We start from the raw sequence: 20551 nt of genomic DNA on the forward strand, positions 1-20551 counted from the left end.
TATTTTTTAAACAAGAGAGTCCCTTTTCCCATATCATCTCCCTACAGAGTTTCCGTTTCTAGGGAGAAAGATATGTCTTCAATGAATGCAAAATTACCTGAGAGAGAAATGCCAAGAAAATCGTTGTACAGTCACTGAATTAAAAGAACACTGCACTTTCCTTAAATTATTCAGCACATATTTGCCCTTCAATTATTATCTCCAGGGACCTTAATAGCTGTGGGTATCACATCTTTCAAAAATGTTTGCAGTCCAGTGGTGGCAACAGAAATATTAGTAGGTAATGAAAGCAGTGTGTTAGCCAAGGATAGGGCAGAGTGGTAATACAGCATGCAGTACCCCACATCTGAGGTCAGGGGCGGTGGGCGGGAGGAGCTACCCCATGCCCCTAAGCCCGAGGCCAGGGGTGGTGGGAGGGAGGAACTACTCCACGCCCCCCATGCCCGAGGCAAGGGGCAGTGGTTGGGAGGACCAACCCCATGCTGTGGCTGCCCAGGCACAGGAGGGCCTAGAGGAGCTATCCCACATTGAAGGTCAGGAAGGGCAGCAGTGAGGAGATACCCCTCGCCCAAGGTAAGGATAATTGGCTGCGCTTTGCTGGAGCAGCCTTGAAGAGATACCCCACGCCCAAGGTAAGAGAAACCCAAGTGTGATGGTAGGTGTTGCAAGAGGGCATCAGAGGGCAGACACACTGAAATCATACTCACAGAAAACTAGTCGATCTAATCACACTAGGACCACAGCCTTGTCTAACTCAATGAAACTAAGCCATGCCCGTGGGGCAAACCAAGATGGGCGGGTCATGGTGGAGAGATCTGACAGAATGTGGTCCACTGGAGAAGGGAATGGCAAACCACTTCAGTATTCTTGCCTTGAGAACCCCATGAACAGTATGAAAAGGCAAAATGATAGGATACTGAAAGAGAAACTCCCCAGGTCAGTAGGTGCCCAATATGCTACTGGAGATCAGTGGAGAAATAACTCCAGAAAGAATGAAGGGATGGAGCCAAAGCAAAAACAATACCCAGCTGTGGATGTGACTGGTGATAGAAGCAAGGTCCAATGCTGTAAAGAGCAATATTGCATAGAAACCTGGAATGTCAGGTCCATGAACCAAGGCAAATTGGAAGTGGTCAAACAAGAGATGGCAAGAGTGAATGTTGACATTCGAGGAATCAGCGAACTGAAATGGACTGGACTGGATGAATTTAATTCAGATGACCATTATATCTACTACTGCAGGCAGGAATCCCTCAGAAGAAATGGAGTAGCCATCATGGTCAACAAAAGAGTCCTAAATGCAGTACTTGGATGCACTCTCAAAAATGACAGAATGATCTTTGTTTGTTTCCAAGGCAAACCATTCAATATCACAGTAATCCAAGTTTATGCTCCAACCAGTAAAGCTGAAGAAGCTGAAGTTGAACTGTTCTATGAACACCTACAAGACCTTTTAGAACTAACACCCAAAAAAGATGTCCTTTTCATTATAGGGGCTGCTGCTGCTAAGTCGCTTCAGTCATGTCTGAATCTGTGCGACCCCAGAGATGACAGCCCACCAGGCTCCTGTGTCCCTGGGATTCTCCAGGCAAGAACACTGGAGTGGGTTGCCATTTCCTTCTCCAATGCATGAAAGTGAATAGTGAAAGTGAAGTCGCTCAGTCATGTCCAACTCTTAGCAACCCGATGGACTGCAGCCTACCAGGCTCCTCTGTCCATGGGATTTTCCAGGCAAGAGTATTGGAGTGGGGTGCCATTGCCTTCTCCTCATTATAGGGGACTGGAATGCGAAAATAGGAAGTCAAGAAACACCCGGAGTAACAGGCAAATTTGGCCTTGGAATACAGAATGAAGCAGGGAAAAGACTAATAGAGTTTTGCCAAGAAAATACACTGGTCATAGCAAACACCCTCTTCCAACAACACAAGAGAAGACTCTACACATGGACATCACCAGATGGTCAACACTGAAATCAGATTGATTATATTCTTTGCAGCCAAAGATGAAGAAGCTCTATACAGTCAGCAAAAACAAGACCAGGGGCTGACTGTGGCTCAGACCACGAACTCCTTATTGCCAAATTCAGACTTAGATTGAAGAAAGTAGGGAAAACCACTAGACCATTCAGGTATGACCTAAATTAGATCCCTTATGATTATACAGTGGAAGTGAAAAATAGATTTAAGGGCCTAGATCTGATAGAGTGCCTGATGAGCTATGGAATGAGGTTCGTGACATTGTACAGGAGACAGGGATCAAGACCATCCTCATGGAAAAGAAATGCAAAAAAGTGAAATGGCTGTCTGGGGAAGCTTACAAATAGCTGTAAAAGAAGAGAAGCAGAAAGCAAATGAGAAAAGATATAAACAACTGAGTGCAGAGTTCCAAAGAATAGCAAGAAGAGATAAGAAAGCCTTCTTCAGCGATCAATGCAAAGAAATAGAGGAAAACAACAGAATGGGAAAGACTAGGGATATCTTTTAGAAAATCAGAGATACCAAGGGAACATTTCATGCAAAGATGGGCTCGATAAAGGACAGAAGTGATATGGACCTAACAGAAGCAGAAGATGTTAAGAAAAGGTGGCAAGAATACATAGAAGAACTGTATAAAAAAGTTCTTCATGACCCAGATAATCACGATGGTGTCATCACTGACCTGGAGCCAGACATCCTGGAATGTGAAGTCAAGTGGGCCTTAGAAAGCATCACTACGAACGAAGCTAGTGGAGGTGATAGAATTCCAGTTGATCTATTCCAAATCCTGAAAGATGATGCTGTGAAAATGCTGCACTCAATTTGCCAGCGAATTTGGAAAACTCAGCAGTGGCACAGGACTGGAAAAGGTCAGTTTTCTTTCCAATCCCAAAGAAAGGCAATGCCAAAGAATGCTCAAACTACCCCAAAATTACACTCATCTCACACGCTAGTAAAGTAATGTTCAAAATTCTCCAAGCCAGGCTTCAGCAATATGTGAACTGTGAACTTCCTGATGTTCAAGCTGGTTTTAGAAAAGGCAGAGGAACCAGAGATCAAATTGCCAACATCCGCTGGATCATGGAAAAAGCAAGAGAGTTCCAGAAAAACATCTATTTCTGATTTATTGACTATGCCAAAGCCTTTGACTGTGTGGATCACAATAAACTGTGGAAAATTCTTCAAGAGATGGGAATACCAGATCACCTGATCTGCCTCTTGAGAAATTTGTATACAGGTCAGGAAGCAACGGGTAGAACTGGACATGGAACAACAGACTGGTTCCAAATAGGAAAAGGAGTACGTCAAGGCTGTATATTGTCACCCTGTTTATTTAACTTGTATGCAGAGTACATCATGAGAAACCCTGGACTGGGGGAAACACAAGCTGGAATCAAGATAGTCGGGAGAAATATCAATAACCTCAGATATGCAGATGACACCACCCTTATGGCAGAAAGTGAAGAGGAACTAAAAAGCCTCTTGATGAAAGTGAAAGAGGAAAGTGAAAATGTTGGCTTAAAGCTCAACATTCAGAAAACGAAGATCATGGCATCCAGTCCCATCACTTCATGAGAAATAGATGGGGAAACAGTGGAAACAGTGTCAGGCTTTATTTTTCTGGGCTCCAAAATCACTGCAGATGGTGACTGCAGCCATGAAATTAAAAGACGCTTACTCCTTGGAAGGAAAGTTATGACCAACCTAGATAGCATATTGAAAACCAGAGACATTACTTTGCCAACAAAGGTCTGTCTAGTCAAGGCTATGGTTTTTCCTGTGGTCATGTATGGATTTGAGATTTGGACTGTGAAGAAGGCTGAGTGCCGAAGAATTGATGCTTTTGAACTGTGGTGTTGGAGAAGACTCTTGAGAGTCCCTTAGACTGCAAGGAGATCCAACCAGTCCATTCTGAAAGAGATCAGCCCTGGGTGTTCTTTGGAAGGAATGATGCTAAAGCTGAAACTCCAGTACTTTGGCCACCTCATGCGAAGAGTTGACTCATTGGAAAAGACTCTGATGCTGGGAGGGATTGGGGGCAGGAGGAGAAGGGGACGACAGAGGATGAGATGGCTGGATGGCATCACTGACTCGATGGAAGTGAGTCTGAGTGAACTTCGGGAGTTGGTGATGGACAGGGAGGCCTGGGGTGCTGCTATTCATGGGGTCGCAGAGTCGGACACGACTGAGCGACTACTCTGATCTGATCTGATGGAGGTTAATAGATTCAAGGAAATAAATTGATAGATAGAGTGCCTGGGGAATCACGGACAAGGATTCATAACATTGTACTTGGACAGTGATCAAAACCGTCCCCATGAAGAAACACAAAAAGGCAAAATGGTTGTCTGAGGAGACCTTACAAATAGTTGAGAAAAGAAGAGATATGAAAGGCAAAGGAGAAAAGGAAAGATATATCCATCTGAATACAGATTTCGGAAGAATAGCAAGGAAAGATAAGACAGCAACCCCAAGTGATCAGTGAAAAGAAATGGAAAACTATAGACTAGGAAAGACTAGAGAATTCCTCAAGCAAATTGGAGATACCAAGGAAGCAGTTCATGCAAAGATGGGCTAAATAAAGGACAGAAATGGTATGGACCTAACAAAGCAGAAGATATTAAGAAGAGGTGGCAAGAATACACAGAAGAACTATACAAAAAGACCTTAATGCCCCAGATAACCACGATGGTATCGTCACTTTCCTGGAGTCAGACAACCTGTAGTGTGAAGTCAAGCGGGCCTCAGGAGGTATCACTATCATCACTGTGAACAAAGCTAGTGGAGGTGATAGATTCCAGGCTGAGCTATTTCAAATCCTAAAGGATGATGCTGTGAAAAAGATGCCCTCCATATGTCAGCAAATATGGAAAACACAGCAGTGGCTATAGGCCTGGAAAAGGTCAGTTTTCATCCCAGTCCCAAAGAGGCAATATCAAAGAGTGTTCAAACTGTCACACAATTGCACACATTTCACACACTAGCAAAGTAATGCTCAAAATTCTCCAAGCCAGGCTTCAGCAATACATGAACTGTGAACTTTCAGATTTTCAGGCTGGTTTTAGAAAAGGCAGAGGAACCAGAGATCAAATTGCCAACATCTGCTGGATCATGGTAAAAGCAAGAGAGTTTAAAAAAAAAAACAAAAAACTATCTATTTCTGCTTTATTGACTATGCCAGAGCCTGTGACTGTGTGGATCACAATTAAATGTGGAAAATTCTTCAAGAGATGGGAATACAAGACCACCTGACCTGCCTCTTGACAAACCTGTATGCAGGCCTGGAAGCAACAGTTAGGACTGGACATTGAACAATATAGTAGTTCCAAATAGGAAAAGGAGTAAGCCATGCCTGCATATTGTCACCCTGCTTATTTAACTAATGTGCAGACTATATCATGAGAAACCTTGGGCTGGATGAAGCACAAGCTGGAACCAGGATTGCGGGGAGAAATATCAATAACCTCAGATATGCAGATGACATCAACCTTATGGCAGAAAGTGAAGAGGAGCTAAAGAGCTTCCTGATGAAAGTGAAGGAGGAGAGTGAAAAAGTTGGCTTAAAGCTCAACATTCAGAAAAGTAAGATTATGGCATCCAGTCCCATCTTTTCATGGCAAATCGATGGGGAATCTGTGGAAACAGTGACTGACTATTTTTTGGGGTCCAAAATCACTGCAGATGGTGACTGCAGCCATGAAATTAAAATATGCTTTCTCCTTGGAAGGAAAGTTATGACCAACCTAGATAGCATATTCAAAAGCAGAGACATTACTTTGTCAATAAAGGTCCATCTAGTCAAGGCTATGGTTTTTCCAGTAGTCACGTTTGGATGTGAGTGTTGGACTGTAAAGAAAGCTGAGTGGCAAAGAACTGATGCTTTTGAACTGTGGTGTTGGAGAAGCCTTTTGAGAGTCCTTTGGACTGCAAGGAGATCCAACCAGTCCATCCTAAAGGAGATCAGTCCTGAGTGTTCATTGGAAGGACTGATGCTCAAGCTGAAACTCCAGTAATTTGGCCACCTCATGCTAAGAGTTGACTCATTGGAAAATACTCTGATGCTGGGAGGGATTGAGGGCAGGAGGAGAAGAGGACGGTAGAGGATGAGATGGTTGTATGTCTTCTCCAACTCAGTGGACATGAGTTTGGGTAAACTCTGGGAGTTGATGATGGACAGGGCAGCCTGGCCTGTTGCAGTCCATGGGGTTGCAACGATTCAGACACGATTAAGTGACTGAACTGAACTGGACTGGAGAACTAACACATGAGTAGAAAGTGGATCTCCTTTGGTGATGTAATGTGCTGAAGAATAAATTAGAGTTTATAGGGTATTTGGGAAGTATAAAACAGAAGGGGGTTAATTCAATCTCAGGTATAATGACAGAAGACTGAGAAATGCATCACAAGGGACTAGCCTTGAAGTTGGTCTTATAAGATAAGTAGAGTTGCAGAAGAAAAAATAGTGCAGGGAGATAACGATTATGCAGCTAACTTGTGACCATGAATGTAGCTATGGTTAGAAGCATAGCTATCTATAGATACAGCCATAGATACAAGAATAGGTAAAAGATGGAAATAAAATAATAGTTCAGTATTAAAAAAAGAGAAAGAAACTGAAACAATAGCTTAATAGAAGTAAAGCAGCAGTGTATGACAATATTCATTTTGAATAACATCTGGAGTTTTAGAAAAATCATTTCAATTGTAATAAAATGTGTACCTTCTTATCTCCTTTGGTTGAATTTGTTTCAAGTGTAGAAAATGCCCCTCACCAATGACACTGCACTAAGAGAATTCATTTTCCTGGGGCTCATGGATCACCCAAAGCTCCAGTCTCTCTTCTTTTTACTGTTTCTGGTCATTTACCTGGTCACCCTCCTAGGCAACCTGGGCATGATGGTTTTAATCGGACTGGACTCTCGCCTTCACACACCCATGTACTTCTTCCTCACTCATTTATCCTTTGTAGACTTGTGCTATACCTCTACTGCAGCCCCACAGATGCTGACTAATCTGGTATCACAGAAGAAGACCATCAGCTTTGCTGGTTGTTTTGCACAGTTATTTTTTCATAGCACTTCTTCTCACTGAGTTTTACATGCTGACAGCAACGGCCTATGACCACTATGTGGTCATATGCAACCCTCTGCACTACAGTGTGAAGATGTCCAGGTGCGTCTGCACAAACTTGACTCTTCCAGGCCATCCTGACTTTTTGTTTGAACTTTTGTAGATCAAATGTAGTCAACCATTTCTACTCTGCTGACCCACCACTCATTAAGCTTGCTTGGTCTCAAACTCATGTCAAAGAGCTTTCTTTGCTCATATCAGCAGGCTTCAACCTCTGCAACTCCCTCATCACCATCCTGTGTCTTATGCTTTCATTCTTGCTGCCATCCTCAGGATCAAATCAGCAGAAGGAAGGCACAAGGCATTCTCCACCTGTGGCTCCCATGTGACGATTGTAATCCTATATTATGGGGCAATCTTCTGCACATATTTAAGATCACCAACAGATAAGAATGCTGAGGGATCCAAGATAATAGCAGTTTTCTACACCTTTGTACATCCAGTACTTAATCCATTGATTGACAGCCTGTGGAACAACAATGTAAAACAAGCATTGAAGAGAGTCCCCAGAAGAAATATGGTCACTCAGATGGCAACGCCTCCAATTTCCAATAAATGGTAACTCTTAACCTTTGACTCAAGGGCCTTTGCATTATCATGATGGGTTTTCAGGTTCTTTATGACTATATCTGCCAGAGTCCAGCTCCAGCAGCCAGGGAATCAGCCTGAAGGGGTGAGTGGTGTCGGCAGGCAATGATGTAGCCTCTGACTCAAAGTACAGGACTACATGTTTATTTCAAACTTCAGGTTTTCTTTTATACTTTGACAAAAGCATTAGGTCATAGGTTTGACATTTTTAGTTTCCCCCACCCAAATTTATTGTCTCCAAAAATCATTGTTGTCCTACAGAGTTCCTGCTTCAGCGATTCTCTCAGAATCAGCTTTATTATCTATTATCTACTTCCTCTTATGTGTCCTATACTTAACTTGTGATTACATTGTGACTTATGCTACATTCCTCAGTTTATTTCTTATCTTTCTAAATCCTGTTTGCCCCTAGTATCTTAAGATCACTGTCTCCTAAAAAGGCTTCTATCTATTCTTAATTAACCCTAAGCTCAGCAAACTTCTTTTGCCATAAACATTCCCCTCACAAACAGGTCTCAGATAACAATCCTTCCCCTAGCTTCAAGCTGTGGCCTATGTGCTCATCCTGGAACATTCTTTGTAAAGATCCTTGAATAAATGTCAGTGGTTAACTTTATGGATTATTTTCTGGGCACAACTGAAGAAGGCTTTGTGCTTTCTCATGCTCCTGTCAAGAACAATAAGCACCTTAACATTCTTTCCAGCCAACTCAACAGAAGAAAGGAAGAAACAAGTCAGAATCACAAGAGCTAACTCCTTCATGCCGGGGCCGTGCCTGCAGAATGAGGAGAGGGGGTTGGGGCCGTGCCTCCATTTTGTCAGTAATGCCTAACGCGGCTCCCGACATATGTCTTTATGGAAGAATATTTCACCAAAAAATACTCAGGTCTGGAACAATGAACTACACTTAGTAGTCTAGGCTGTTGCCCTTCAATATGTTGTCCATGAACCAGGTGAAACAGCATAACTTTGGAGGTCTCAGCTCCATGGGGGCAAGGTTCATGTGTAGTTTTGCTCACTGTCTGAAGTGAACATTTATCACAAAACCTGTAAATAAGATGATTCTCAATAAATATTTCTTGAACTATTATTATAGCCCTTTCTCATTATGGAGAATTAAGTGCAACCTCTACACACTACCACTTTCCAGAATGGTCTTCAAGAAGAATTCTTAACAATCTAAAATCCTATTGTGTGACTTTAAATATGTATGCCTCATCTTTCCCACTGTGAAAAAGAAATGGTTTAAGGATACAAATCATCATTTACGTTTCTATTATACTCTCTATATTCATAGCAAAGTGCAAGCAAAAGTTTTTCCTTGAAAATTTATTAACTCTATGGATTAATGAAGAAATGAATGAATGAATGATTGCCTCTACCCAGAATGTAGCACTGCATGAGCTTGCCACATTTCTTTCCTAAACAACATGATATCAAAGACTATCTGTTAATCTGTTTAAACCCTTTCTCAAAATTTATTAATAGCAATATGACAGAGAAAGTTAATTATCCTCCAGTTTCCTCAGTTTCCCTTTTGTAAAGTGAATATAATAATACCGATGACCCAAAGAGTTTGTCAGAATTGACTGAACTAATCCATGTAAAGTGGTGAGGTCAATGCCTCACACATATTAAGGATTTGATGTCTATTACCCATAATCAATTATTTCCATTCATTTTTTCCCCTGCAGTTTTTAAACAAGAGAGTCACTCACCCCATATGATCTTCCTGCAGAATTTCAAGTGTGAGGGATGAGGTTGTGTATTCAATAAATGCAAATGTACTTGGGAAGCAATATACAAGAAGACAAGAAGTACAGTATATTTGCTGAATTATACACTGCACACAACCCTTAAATTATTCATCAATATTTGTTAACTTTTTTTTTTGGCCACATCATGAGACACATGGCATGTGGGATCTTGATTCTCCCCATCAGTGCTTGTTGATCAAGTATTAATCTCCAGGGCACAAGCTAAACTGTGGAGATTACAGTTCTTACAGATAAGAGATTGCAGTCTAGTGGTGGCAACAGAAATATTAGTAGGAGATGAAAACTGAGTGTGTCAGCCAAGGAAGGGGCAAAGTGGTAAGACAGAGTGGAGGACGGAGGTGAAACCCAGTTTTGTGGAAGCAAGAAAGCAACCTTTGAGAATCCTTCCATGTAAGCATTTCCTAGTTTCAAGATTAACATGAACCAGAGGAGAACAAGGAAAGCACTAACTGAAAAGAAACGGAAACAAGAATTTTAAAGAAAGGTGAGAGAAAGAGGACAAACTGACTTCACGTTAAGGAAAGGCAGCTTCCCTTCCCATAGTGGAAAAAGTGGTTTTGAAAGTATCTTTGATATTAATTTTTCATTTAAATGTGTTCTTCTCTGCAATCACCCGTTTTCTTTCTTTCTTTCTTTCTTTTTTTTTTTTTTTCAGTTTTCTAACTTTATTGAAGCTTTCAGTGGCTAAGTCAAAGATCTCTCTTGGCAAATGTCACATTGTTCTTGAAAATATGTGGGTTATTTTCAAATATATTTTGATATCAATTTCTAACATAATTCTCCAGTGATAAGAGAACAGACTCTGTATGGTTTCAATACGTTCAGACCCTGAACATTTTGCACCTTCTTTTATGTCCCTGGATATGTTTCAGTGTCTCTTAGTTTATACTCTGTGGGAACTTGAATAGAATATTTATCTTACTATTGTGTGAAAATTGTATAAATCTTAATTATGTTGAATTGATTCGTGGTGTTTTCAGGACTACTATACCCTTCTATGTTCCTATATATTTTTTTATTAATTTTTGAGAGTTTGATATTAAAACTTCAACTAAAAATTTATTTTCATACTTAAAAATAATTGTAAAATATAGTGGAACTATATGTCACTTCATTCTGTATTTCCCAAGTCTCCTGCATATGTGTTATCACACTTTCATAATTTAAAAAATAAAAAAAGAAAGAAAAAGAAAAACTAGTCAGTTGGGTACAGGAAGGCAGAAATTCAAAACCTACACTGGTCCAGGTTTGATGCATGATACAGGGTGCTCAGGGCTGGTACACTGGGATGACCCAGAGGGATGGGATAGGGAGGGAGGTGGGAGGAGGGTTCAGGATGGGGAACACATGTATACTCGTGTCTGATTCAAGTCAATGTATGGCAAAACCAATACTATATTGTAAAGTAAAATAAATAAATAAATAAAACAAACAAACAAACAAACAAAAAAAAACCTACCCTGCCACTGTCTAGACATGTGGCATAGGGTTTACTGTTCCTTTAGTGGAGGTCTGATTCTTTAGCTGAAATGACAGGAAGGAGTCCCTACCTCCAAGTGTCATTTTGAGGAATCAATTAAATTGTCAAGGGAAAGTGCTTCACACAAGAAGTGCTCAATAAGGTGATTGCCAATTTCATAGTCTATTTCATAGTCCTCCTCATGCCTAATCTTGTCCAAGACATGGATGTCCATTAGAAAGGACATTGCTAAGAGCTCTGGATTTTAGGAGAAGAGGAAGTTTCAGTATAAAAGAAAAATAAAACATAAAATAAGACCATCTTCAAAATGTGAAAATGAAATCATTGCTTGCCTTCCACGTAACTCTCAGGGCAAATAATAATTTAGAAAATATGAAAAAATATGTCTGAAACACATGATTAGCTCTTTGATCCCACAGTGTTACAGTGAATCCCTGAAGGGCTGATTCCTAGTGACACACTTGTTTCTGCTGCTGCTAAGCAAATCTCTGAGATTTGCTTTAAGAACAGGCTCCTACCTCCCAAATCCTGCTAGAAATACATCAATGGTATTCAGCTTAGAGAGGCATCAATGAACTTTCCTAAACAGACATTGAGAAAATGGGTTCATATCCAAACCAGAAGTAAGTCTTTGTTTGTCTTATTTTTAAGTCAAGAGGAGATTGTTGTAAAATCTCAAGCAGGTCCACTAACTTTTACACTGTTTGATCAAAATATACAGATGCTAATCTCTATGTTTCACTTGCTGTTGTCTTGTCTGGAAAATCCCATGGACAGAGGAGCTTGGGAGGCTGCAGTCCATGGGGTCGCGAAGAGTCAGACATGACTGAGTGACTCACCTTCACTTTCATGCATTGGAGAAGGAAATGGCAACCCACTCCAGTGTTCTTGCCTGGAGAATCCCAGGGACGGGGGAGCCTGGTGGGCTGCCATCTATGGGGTCGCACAGAGTCGGACACGACTGAAATGACTTAGCAGCAGCTATTGTTCAGGCACCTAGTCATGTCCGACTTTTTGCCACTCCATGGATTGCAGTGCACTAGGCTTCACTGTCCTTCACTATCTCCTGGAGTTTGCTCACACTTATGTTCATTGAGTCTGTGACACTATCCAATCATCTCTTCTATTGCCCTCTTCTCCAGTCCTCAGTCTTGAGCTCTAGCCCACTGAGCTCGGTTCCTCTCTACAGTGATCTCACCAGGGTTGACCTCTTGCTTTCTGGACTATGTCTCCTTCCTTTCTTTCTTCCTTCCATTTCTTTTTTGCAGAAGAGAGGATACTCTCCTGCTCCATGTACCCTATTGTCAGCTCTGCTGGCCTGAGTGCTGTAGGAATGGCTGATTTCATGTGCATGTAACTAATGCCGTTGACAGGGCTCTGTTTTCAGAAACTTTACAGATTAAATATAATGTTCTTCCTCACTGTCTTGAAATCCTTAATTATTTTTAAGCAAGGATGTTGTATATTTTCTCTGTTACTGGATTGTGTCTATTGTGTAGATTGTCCTAGTTACCCAGGTTTAACAATTTGTAGCTTTCTCCTGTCCTTGACAGAGAAGGCAATGACACCCCACTCCAGTACTCTTGCCTGGAAAACCCCATGGATGGAGAAGCCTGGTAGGCTGCAGTCCATGGGGTCGCTAAGAGTCGGACACGACTGAACGACTTCTCTTTCACTTTTCACTTCCATGCATTGGAGGAGGAAATGGAAACGCACTCCAGTGTTCTTGCCTGGAGAATCCAGGGACGGGGGAGCCTGGTGGGCTGCTGTCTATGGGGTCTCACAGAGTCGGACATGACTGAAGCGACTTAGCAGCAGCAGCAGCAACTGTCCTTGAATTGCTCCTTTGCTGTCTCTTCCTCCATCAGAGAGAGGCTCTCCTTGGCTGTGAGGGAGTAAACCCACAAGTGCCCTGTTAAGAAGATGCTCACCTGTCATTCTAGGCTAACAAAGGTAGCCAGGTCAGCTGTGATTTTCTTTCTTACTCTCCATAGATGTTTTGGTATCTTGCTACCTATCAGTACTCCTGCTGCCCTCCAGTCGGGGTATGGCTGGATTCACACAGGTCACTGAGACTGTGAGTCAAGACCTTTTCAGATCCCAGAAGCAATCATTATGTGACATGTAATAAACAACTCCTTCTGCAATAGTGGAGTGGTCCTTCAGTCTAATTTCCTGCCATGTCTTAATATACCTGAAATTTCTACATCCTGATCTTTTTCTTTCTAGCATTTTCTCTTCCAGTAACTACTACCTCTTCTCTCTCTGGGATTCTTGGGTGCCGAAGAACATGAAAAATCTCCTAAGCCACCTTGTTGCTGGCATACAAGCAGATAACCTGATTTCAGCTTATTCATTTTTAGACACTTCTTATAGGAAAGCTGAAATAAACCACCAATGAACTTCTTTTTCTCCAGTGAATGTTGTGATATCTTGATAAAATCTCATAGGCAGAGATAAATCAGTCTCTCAATGAAGTGAAACATTTGTGCTTTAGTGGAGGTATCAGCTCTGACTTTCTGCATTCCTCTGTATGAATTCTGTACATGCACATATAGGCCTCAGTTCAGTTCAGTTGTTCGTCATGTGTGACTCTTTGTGATGCCATGAACCACAGCAGACAGGCTTCCCTGTCCATCACGAACTCCCAGGGTTTGCTCAAACTCATGTCCATTGAGTCAGTGATGCCATACAACTGTCTCAGCCTTTGTAGTCCTCTTCTCCCACTTCCAGTGTTTCCCAGAATCAGGGTCTTTTCCAATAGGCCAGTTCTTCGCATCAGGTGGCCAAAGTATTGGAGTTTCAGCTTCAGCATCAGTCCTTCCAATGAATATTCAGGCCTGATTTCCTTTAGGATGGACTGGTTGGATCTCCTTGTTTACCAAAGGACTGTCAAGAGTCTTCTCCAACACCACAATTCAAAAGCATCAATTCTTCATGACTCAGCTTTCTTTAGAGTCCAGCTCTCACATCTATACATGACCAATGGAAAAACTACAGCCTTGACTAGATGGACTTTTGTTGGTAAAGTAATGTCTCTGCTTTTTAATATGCTGTCTAGGTTGGTCATAACTTTTCTTCCAAGGAGCAAGCATCTTTTAATTTCATGGCTGCAGTCACCATCTGCAGTGATTTTAGAGCCCCTCAAAATAAAGTCTGTTCCATTCTTTCCCCATCTATTAGCCATGAAGTGATGAGACCAGATGCCATGATCTTAGTTTTCTGAATATTGAGTTTAAAGGCAACTTTTTCACTCTCCTCTTTCACTTTCATCAAGAGGCTCTTTCGTTTTGCTTCACTTTCTGCCATAAGGATGGTGTCATCTGAATATCTGACATTATTAATATATGTCCCAGCAATCTTGATTCCACCTTGTGCTTCATCCAGCCTGGCATTTCTCATGATGTACTCTGAATATAAGTTAAATAAGCAAGGTGACAATATACAGCCTTGGTATACTCCTTTCCTGATTTGGATCCAGGGTGTTGTTCCATGTCCAGTTCACATAGACCTTCAGGTTTCCAAATGTATCACACATGGTATCTTTGCCTCTGGTCCTTATCCTTCCTAGAATATTCTCCTTTGAATTCCTGATTGATTTTTCTTTCTCTTTCAGCTTGTTATTTAAAAAGTCACTTTTACATGAGTTCCTTGTTAATGTTGGTGTTTAAAATTTAAACAACCTTTCCTTCATTTTCTTTCTTTTCCTCCATGCCAGAGTCATCTGAAACACTAATGATTTATTGTGGCATTATCCTTCTGTGTCCACTAGAATGTGAATGCCAGAAAGGCAGGGATTTTGAAGCTTTGGCTCATTTTTCCATCTACAGTGCATAAATACATAGTGTATTAATTATCAATAAATACTTTTGGACTACTCTGTGATCTCTGTAAAGATTTTAGAGTAAAACAAAACAGATATTACTATTTCCATTTAAAATAAGGAAATGAAGCACCTTCTGGGTAAGAATCATTATCTACTATCAGTAACTACTATTAGCATATTCCATAGATGTATATTAAGTACTTAATATAAAATGGAAGGGAGGTATAGGTACAAAAGCACTTTTATAAAACTGTATTTCTAAATTATAACTACAGTAAATTTTAGTGACTTATTTGGAAATGAGACAAGAATTGGGCAAGTTTAAAAAAAATGAAGTGTGAGAGAAATAAAAACATAAAAGCATGTGTGGAGTACAAAATAGGGGACTCAGCACTTATTTAGAAGTGACGATGAACTAGTAAGCTAAATATTGTCATATGCCTAGACAGATGGAGGTCATATTTAATAACTTAAATACCTTTTATGCCAAGCTTGTTTCTTTTCTTTATGAAAACACTCTGTCATTGCTGTAGACCATCCTCAAAATACTGTGTAAGAATTCATTTCATCTAAAAATTCTTTGTTCATTGATTTGTCATGTGTTTATAGGACTCTGGTGACTGTGCCTTTGTGTTTTGGTTTGTAATTATATTTTTAAAGTGTGATTCTAGGAACATCTGTGTTAGGATCATCGGGATAAATGTTAAGTGTGAGACTCCACGACCCATGTGACTTTCTGACACAGATGTTCTGTAGATTATCTTGATTAACAAGCTTCTCGGAGCAATTGTTTTGTCAAACAGTTTATAAGCCCCTGTTTTTCCTGTGAAAGATGTAACATTGTGAATCATTCTTTGGGAATTCAGAGATGAATAAAAGACTGCAAGTAGTTTGGTATTTCATGCTCATGCTATTTTTTTTTCTTTTCTATTTTAACTGCTACTGCTAAGTCACTTCAGTCGTGTCCAACTCTGTGTGACACCATAGACGGCAGCCCACCAGGCTCCCCCGTCCCTGGGATTCTCCAGGCAAGAACATTGGAGTGGGGTGCCATTTCCTTCTCCAATGAATGAAAATGAAAATTGAAAGTGAAATCACTCAGTCGTGTCCGACCCTCAGTGACCCCATGGACTGCAGCCTACCAGGCTCCTCTATCCATGGGATTTTCCAGGCAAGAGTAGTGGAGTGGGGTGCCATTAAAGTAGCATATAAATATGCCCTTAGAAATCACAGAACAGTAATGAAGAATAATTTACTCTGCCCTTGAAGAACTAACATATAAGGAGCAAGTGGATCCATTTTAGTGATGTAATGTGCTAAAGAATAAATGAGAGATTATAGGGTGTGTGAGAAGTAAAAAGCAGAAAGGGAGTAATTCAGTTTTATGTATGATGGGAGAGGAGTGAAAATACTTCATAAAGGACAACCTTGAAGCTGGGGCTATAAAGGTATGTAAAATGCAGAAGCTTAAAAAGTGCAGGGAGATACGGAATATGCAGTTCACTTATACATATGGACAGAGCTATAAGGATAGTTATCTTTAGGTACAGATGTAGGTACAAGGTAGGTAAGAGAAGGAAATAGAATAATAGTTCTGTATTAAAGAACCTGAAACAATGGCTTAGTAGAAGCAAAACATCATCTTACAATAGTATTCATTTTGAATGATCTGGAGGTGTAGACAAAAATCATTTCAACAGTCAGTAATAAAAAGTGCACCTTCATGTCTCTGATTCCATCTGTTTCAAGTGCAGAAAATGCCCTTCACCAATGACACCACACCAAGAGAATTCATCCTCCTGGGGCTCACGGATCGCCCAGAGCTCCAGCCTCTCCTCTTTGTGCTGTTTCTGGTCATTTACCTGGTCACCCTCCTAGGCAACCTGGGCATGATGGTGTTAATCAGACTGGACTCTCGCCTTCACACACCCATGTACTTCTTCCTCACTCATTTATCCTTTGTAGACTTGTGCTATACCTCTACTGCAGCCCCACAGATGCTGACTAATCTGGTATCACAGAAGAAGACCATCAGCTTCACTGGCTGCTTTGTACAATGTTACCTTTTCATAGCACTTCTCCTCACTGAGTTTTACATGCTGGCAGCAATGGCCTATGACCGCTACGTGGCCATATGCAACCCTCTGCGCTACAGTGTGAAGATGTCCAGGTGCGTCTGCATAAGCTTGGCCACATTTCCTTATGTCTATGGCTTCTCAGATGGACTCTTTCAGGCCATCCTGACCTTCCACTTGACCTTCTGTAGATCCAACATCATCAACCATTTCTACTGTGCTGACCCGCCACTCATTAAGCTTTCTTGCTCTGATACTTATGTCAAAGAGCATGCCATGTTGATATCAGCAGGCTTCAACCTCTCCAGCTCCCTCATCATCATCCTGATTTCTTACACCTTAATTCTCACTGCAATCATCAGGATCAAATCAGCAGAAGGAAGGTGCAAGGCATTCTCCACCTGTGGTTCCCACATGATGGCTGTAACGCTATTTTATGGGACACTCTTCTGCATGTATGTAAGACCAGCAACAGACAAGACGGTGGAAGAATCCAAGATAATAGCTGTTTTCTACACCTTTGTAAGTCCAGTACTTAATCCATTGATCTACAGTCTGAGGAACAAATATGTAAAACAAGCACTGAAGAGAGTCCTCAGAAGAAACATAGTCACTAATATGGCCATGCCTCAATTTCCAATCAGCGGTAACTCTTAATCTTTGGCTCAAATGTCTCTACATTTATAAGATCAGTTTTCATATTCTATGTGTCTGTGTTTCAGTTGTTCTTCGGACTGAGAATAAATAAGCTGTAGTAAGTCTAGACTGCTGTCCTTTAATATGTTTTCCTGGGTTGAGAGTAGTAACATCTCCTTGGATATTGTTAGAAATGAAGCATAGAGTTCTGCACCTCAGATCAACTATTTCAGAACTGCTTTTAGAATGAAATTTTAGGTTCTTTGAAGTCATTTCATTTTGAGGAGCCCCCCTCTAAGTGAAAATTCCTACTAGGTATTCCCTAGAGCACTGGTATGCTCTTACTGCTGATAATAGTAAACAGGATACACATGCTGTGAGTTCAGTTCTTTGAATTTATTTTCTTTTTATTACCATCTATTTTGAGGGGCTAAGAATCTTTAAGAAGACCAACCTTCTGTGCTCTTCCCCTAATTTACTAAGTAAAACTGTGAACTATGGGTCATGATAGCTTTCTGGTTCTTATGAATGCACTTGTTTGATGGTCAGTCTGGAATGAGAAGAGAGAATATAATCATTCTTTTCCCAGACAGCTGTTTGTGGATCTGATTTGTGGCCTCTGATCTGTAGGGACCTACTTTCTCCCTCAAATCTGCGAGTGTGAATACACATAGTCAGGTCTAGGGAAAGAAAAAATGCTTTTTGTGTCATTGATCTGAAAAATGTAGATGACTTGAGATTACCTTTTACTTTCTTTTCTAGATTTTTTAACAAAAATTTGAAATATAGTTTTGAGTCTTGTTTCTTTTCTTATAAAAAATCTTTATATATTTCACATATGTATTGCTTGAGCTAAAAGTCACTCACTTTGCTATATTTTATCCCTGAATTTGTAATATATATATTTTTTCTGTGCCTTTGTTAACTTGTGCACTATTTAGATGATAGTGCTTAATTAACCGGAGAAGGCAATGGCACCCCACTCCAGTACTCTTGCCTGGAAAATCCCATGGATGGAGGAGCCTGGTAGGCTGCAGTCCATGCTAAGGGTCAGACACAACTGAGTGACTTCACTTTCACTTTTCACTTTCATGCATTGGAGAAGGAAATGGCAACCCACTCCCGTGTTCTTGCCTGGAGAATCCCAGGGACGGGGCAGTCTGGTGGGCTGCCATCTATGGGGTCGCACAGAGTCGGACATGACTGAAGTCACTTAGCAGCAGCAGCAGGGGGGCAGTAGTGTTAGATAAATTGAATTTTAAAACTCTGGCAGCATATTGTCTTTCCCTAAGCAGTCTATTTAACTGAGAGGAAGAGATGGACTTCCTCAGGAAGGTAGAATGTTACAGAGGAAAGAAGTATGTGATGTCTATAGCAAACTGGGGACTATAATATCTGATTCCTCTTCTAGTTCTTCCATAACTGAGCTGTGAGCCAGGGTCCAAGAGTTAAATGTTCTGGACTTGGTTATCCACCTAACTTAACCTTTTGCAGTTGTTTTGTCCATCATCTTACTTCTAGCCTCCAGCATCACATCTGAGTTTTGAAAGATGCACAATAATAACTTGTGATAAGCATGTACAGATAAATGAGTGAATAACTTATTTAGTAACTTAAAATGTTGTGAACTATAAACCTGAATGCTAACAAGGTGGGTGCAATTGTTCAAAGACCTCATAATATTTAATAATTAAGACAATGAGATTTGAAATCAGAAGGCCAAAGAAACCATGTGTATTTCTTTATTGTAAAATGAGTTAGTATAGTGTATATTTCAAAGGATTGCTGTAATTAAGCAAACATATGAAGGAAGCTATTTTAATATGCTGCATGGATTTTAAGAACCCAACAAATTGGGTTCTTATTATTGCTATATGGAAGAATTCTCCAGGCACAAATACTGGAGTGCCTTGCCATTCTTTTCCCCAAGTACTCTTCCCAATCTGTGGGATCAAATCCTGGTCTCCTGCACTGCAGGCAAATTCTTTACCCTCTGAATCACTATCAAGGCCCTATATATTTTTTAAATATAAATTTATTTATTTTAATTGGAGGCTAATTACTTTTCAATATTGTATTGGTTTTGCCATACATCAACATGAATCCACCATGGGTGTACACATGTTCCCCATCCTGAACCCCCCTCCCACCTCCCTCCCCGTACCATGCCTCTGGGTCATCCCAGTGCACCAGCCCCAAGCATCCTATACTGTTACGCTGCTGCTGCTGAGTCGCTTCAATCGTGTCTGACTCTGTGTGACCCCATAGACGGCAGCCCACCAGGCTCCACCATCCCTAGGATTCTCCAGGCAAGAACACTGGAGTGGGTTGCCATTTCCTCTCCAATGCATGAAAGCGAAAAGTGAAAGTGCAGTCGCTCAGTCATGTCTGACTCTTCATGACCCCATATACTGCAGCCTACCAGGCTTCTCCATCCATGGGATTTTTCCAGGCAAGAGTGCTGGAGTGGGTCGCCATTGCCTTCTGTGCTATATTTTTTATACATTTATTCAAATTATATAAGTCTATTAGTTTCATTTATATAGTTTGGGCAGCTGAAAAATGAAGTGCTATTCATATTGACCACATTGTGATGTTCAGTTCAGTTGTTAAGTTGTGTCCGACTCTTTGCGACCGCATGGACTGCAGCAAGCCAGGTTTCCCTGTCCTTCACCAACTCCTGGAGCTTATTCAAACTCATGTCCATTGAGCCGGTGATGCTATCTAACCATCTCATCCTCTGTCATCCACTTCTCCTCCCTCCTTTGATCTTTCCCAGCACCAGGGTCTTTTCCAAGGAGTCAGTTTTTCGCATAAAGTAGCCAAAATATTAGAGCTTAAGCTTCAACATCAGTCCTTCCAAAGAATATTCAGGGTTTATTTGCTTTCAGATTGACTGTATTGATCTCTTTGCAGTCCAAGAGATTCTCAGGATCTTCTCCAACACCACAGTTCAAAAGCATCAATTATTCACCACTCAGCTTTCTTTCCAATCCAACTCTCACATCCATACATGACTACTGGAAAGACCATAGCTTTGGCTAGACAAAGAGCAAGCATCT

General features: G+C 40.9%; 1 protein-coding gene and 1 pseudogene across 1 annotated transcript; both read left to right on the plus strand.

Annotated features, from left to right (window-relative positions):
* Positions 1-6737: 6737 nt before the first annotated feature.
* On the plus strand, positions 6738-7675 carry LOC123329585 (annotated as a pseudogene).
* Positions 7676-16535: 8860 nt separating this feature from the next.
* On the plus strand, positions 16536-17510 carry LOC102396375 (olfactory receptor 5M11-like). Its single transcript, XM_025266306.3, has one exon. It carries the CDS (start codon positions 16536-16538, stop codon positions 17508-17510), a length of 975 nt encoding a protein of 324 aa, XP_025122091.3.
* Positions 17511-20551: the final 3041 nt, after the last annotated feature.

This window comes from Bubalus bubalis, chromosome 16 (assembly GCF_019923935.1).
Source record: "Bubalus bubalis isolate 160015118507 breed Murrah chromosome 16, NDDB_SH_1, whole genome shotgun sequence".
In the NCBI taxonomy this organism is placed as follows: Eukaryota; Metazoa; Chordata; class Mammalia; order Artiodactyla; family Bovidae; genus Bubalus; species Bubalus bubalis.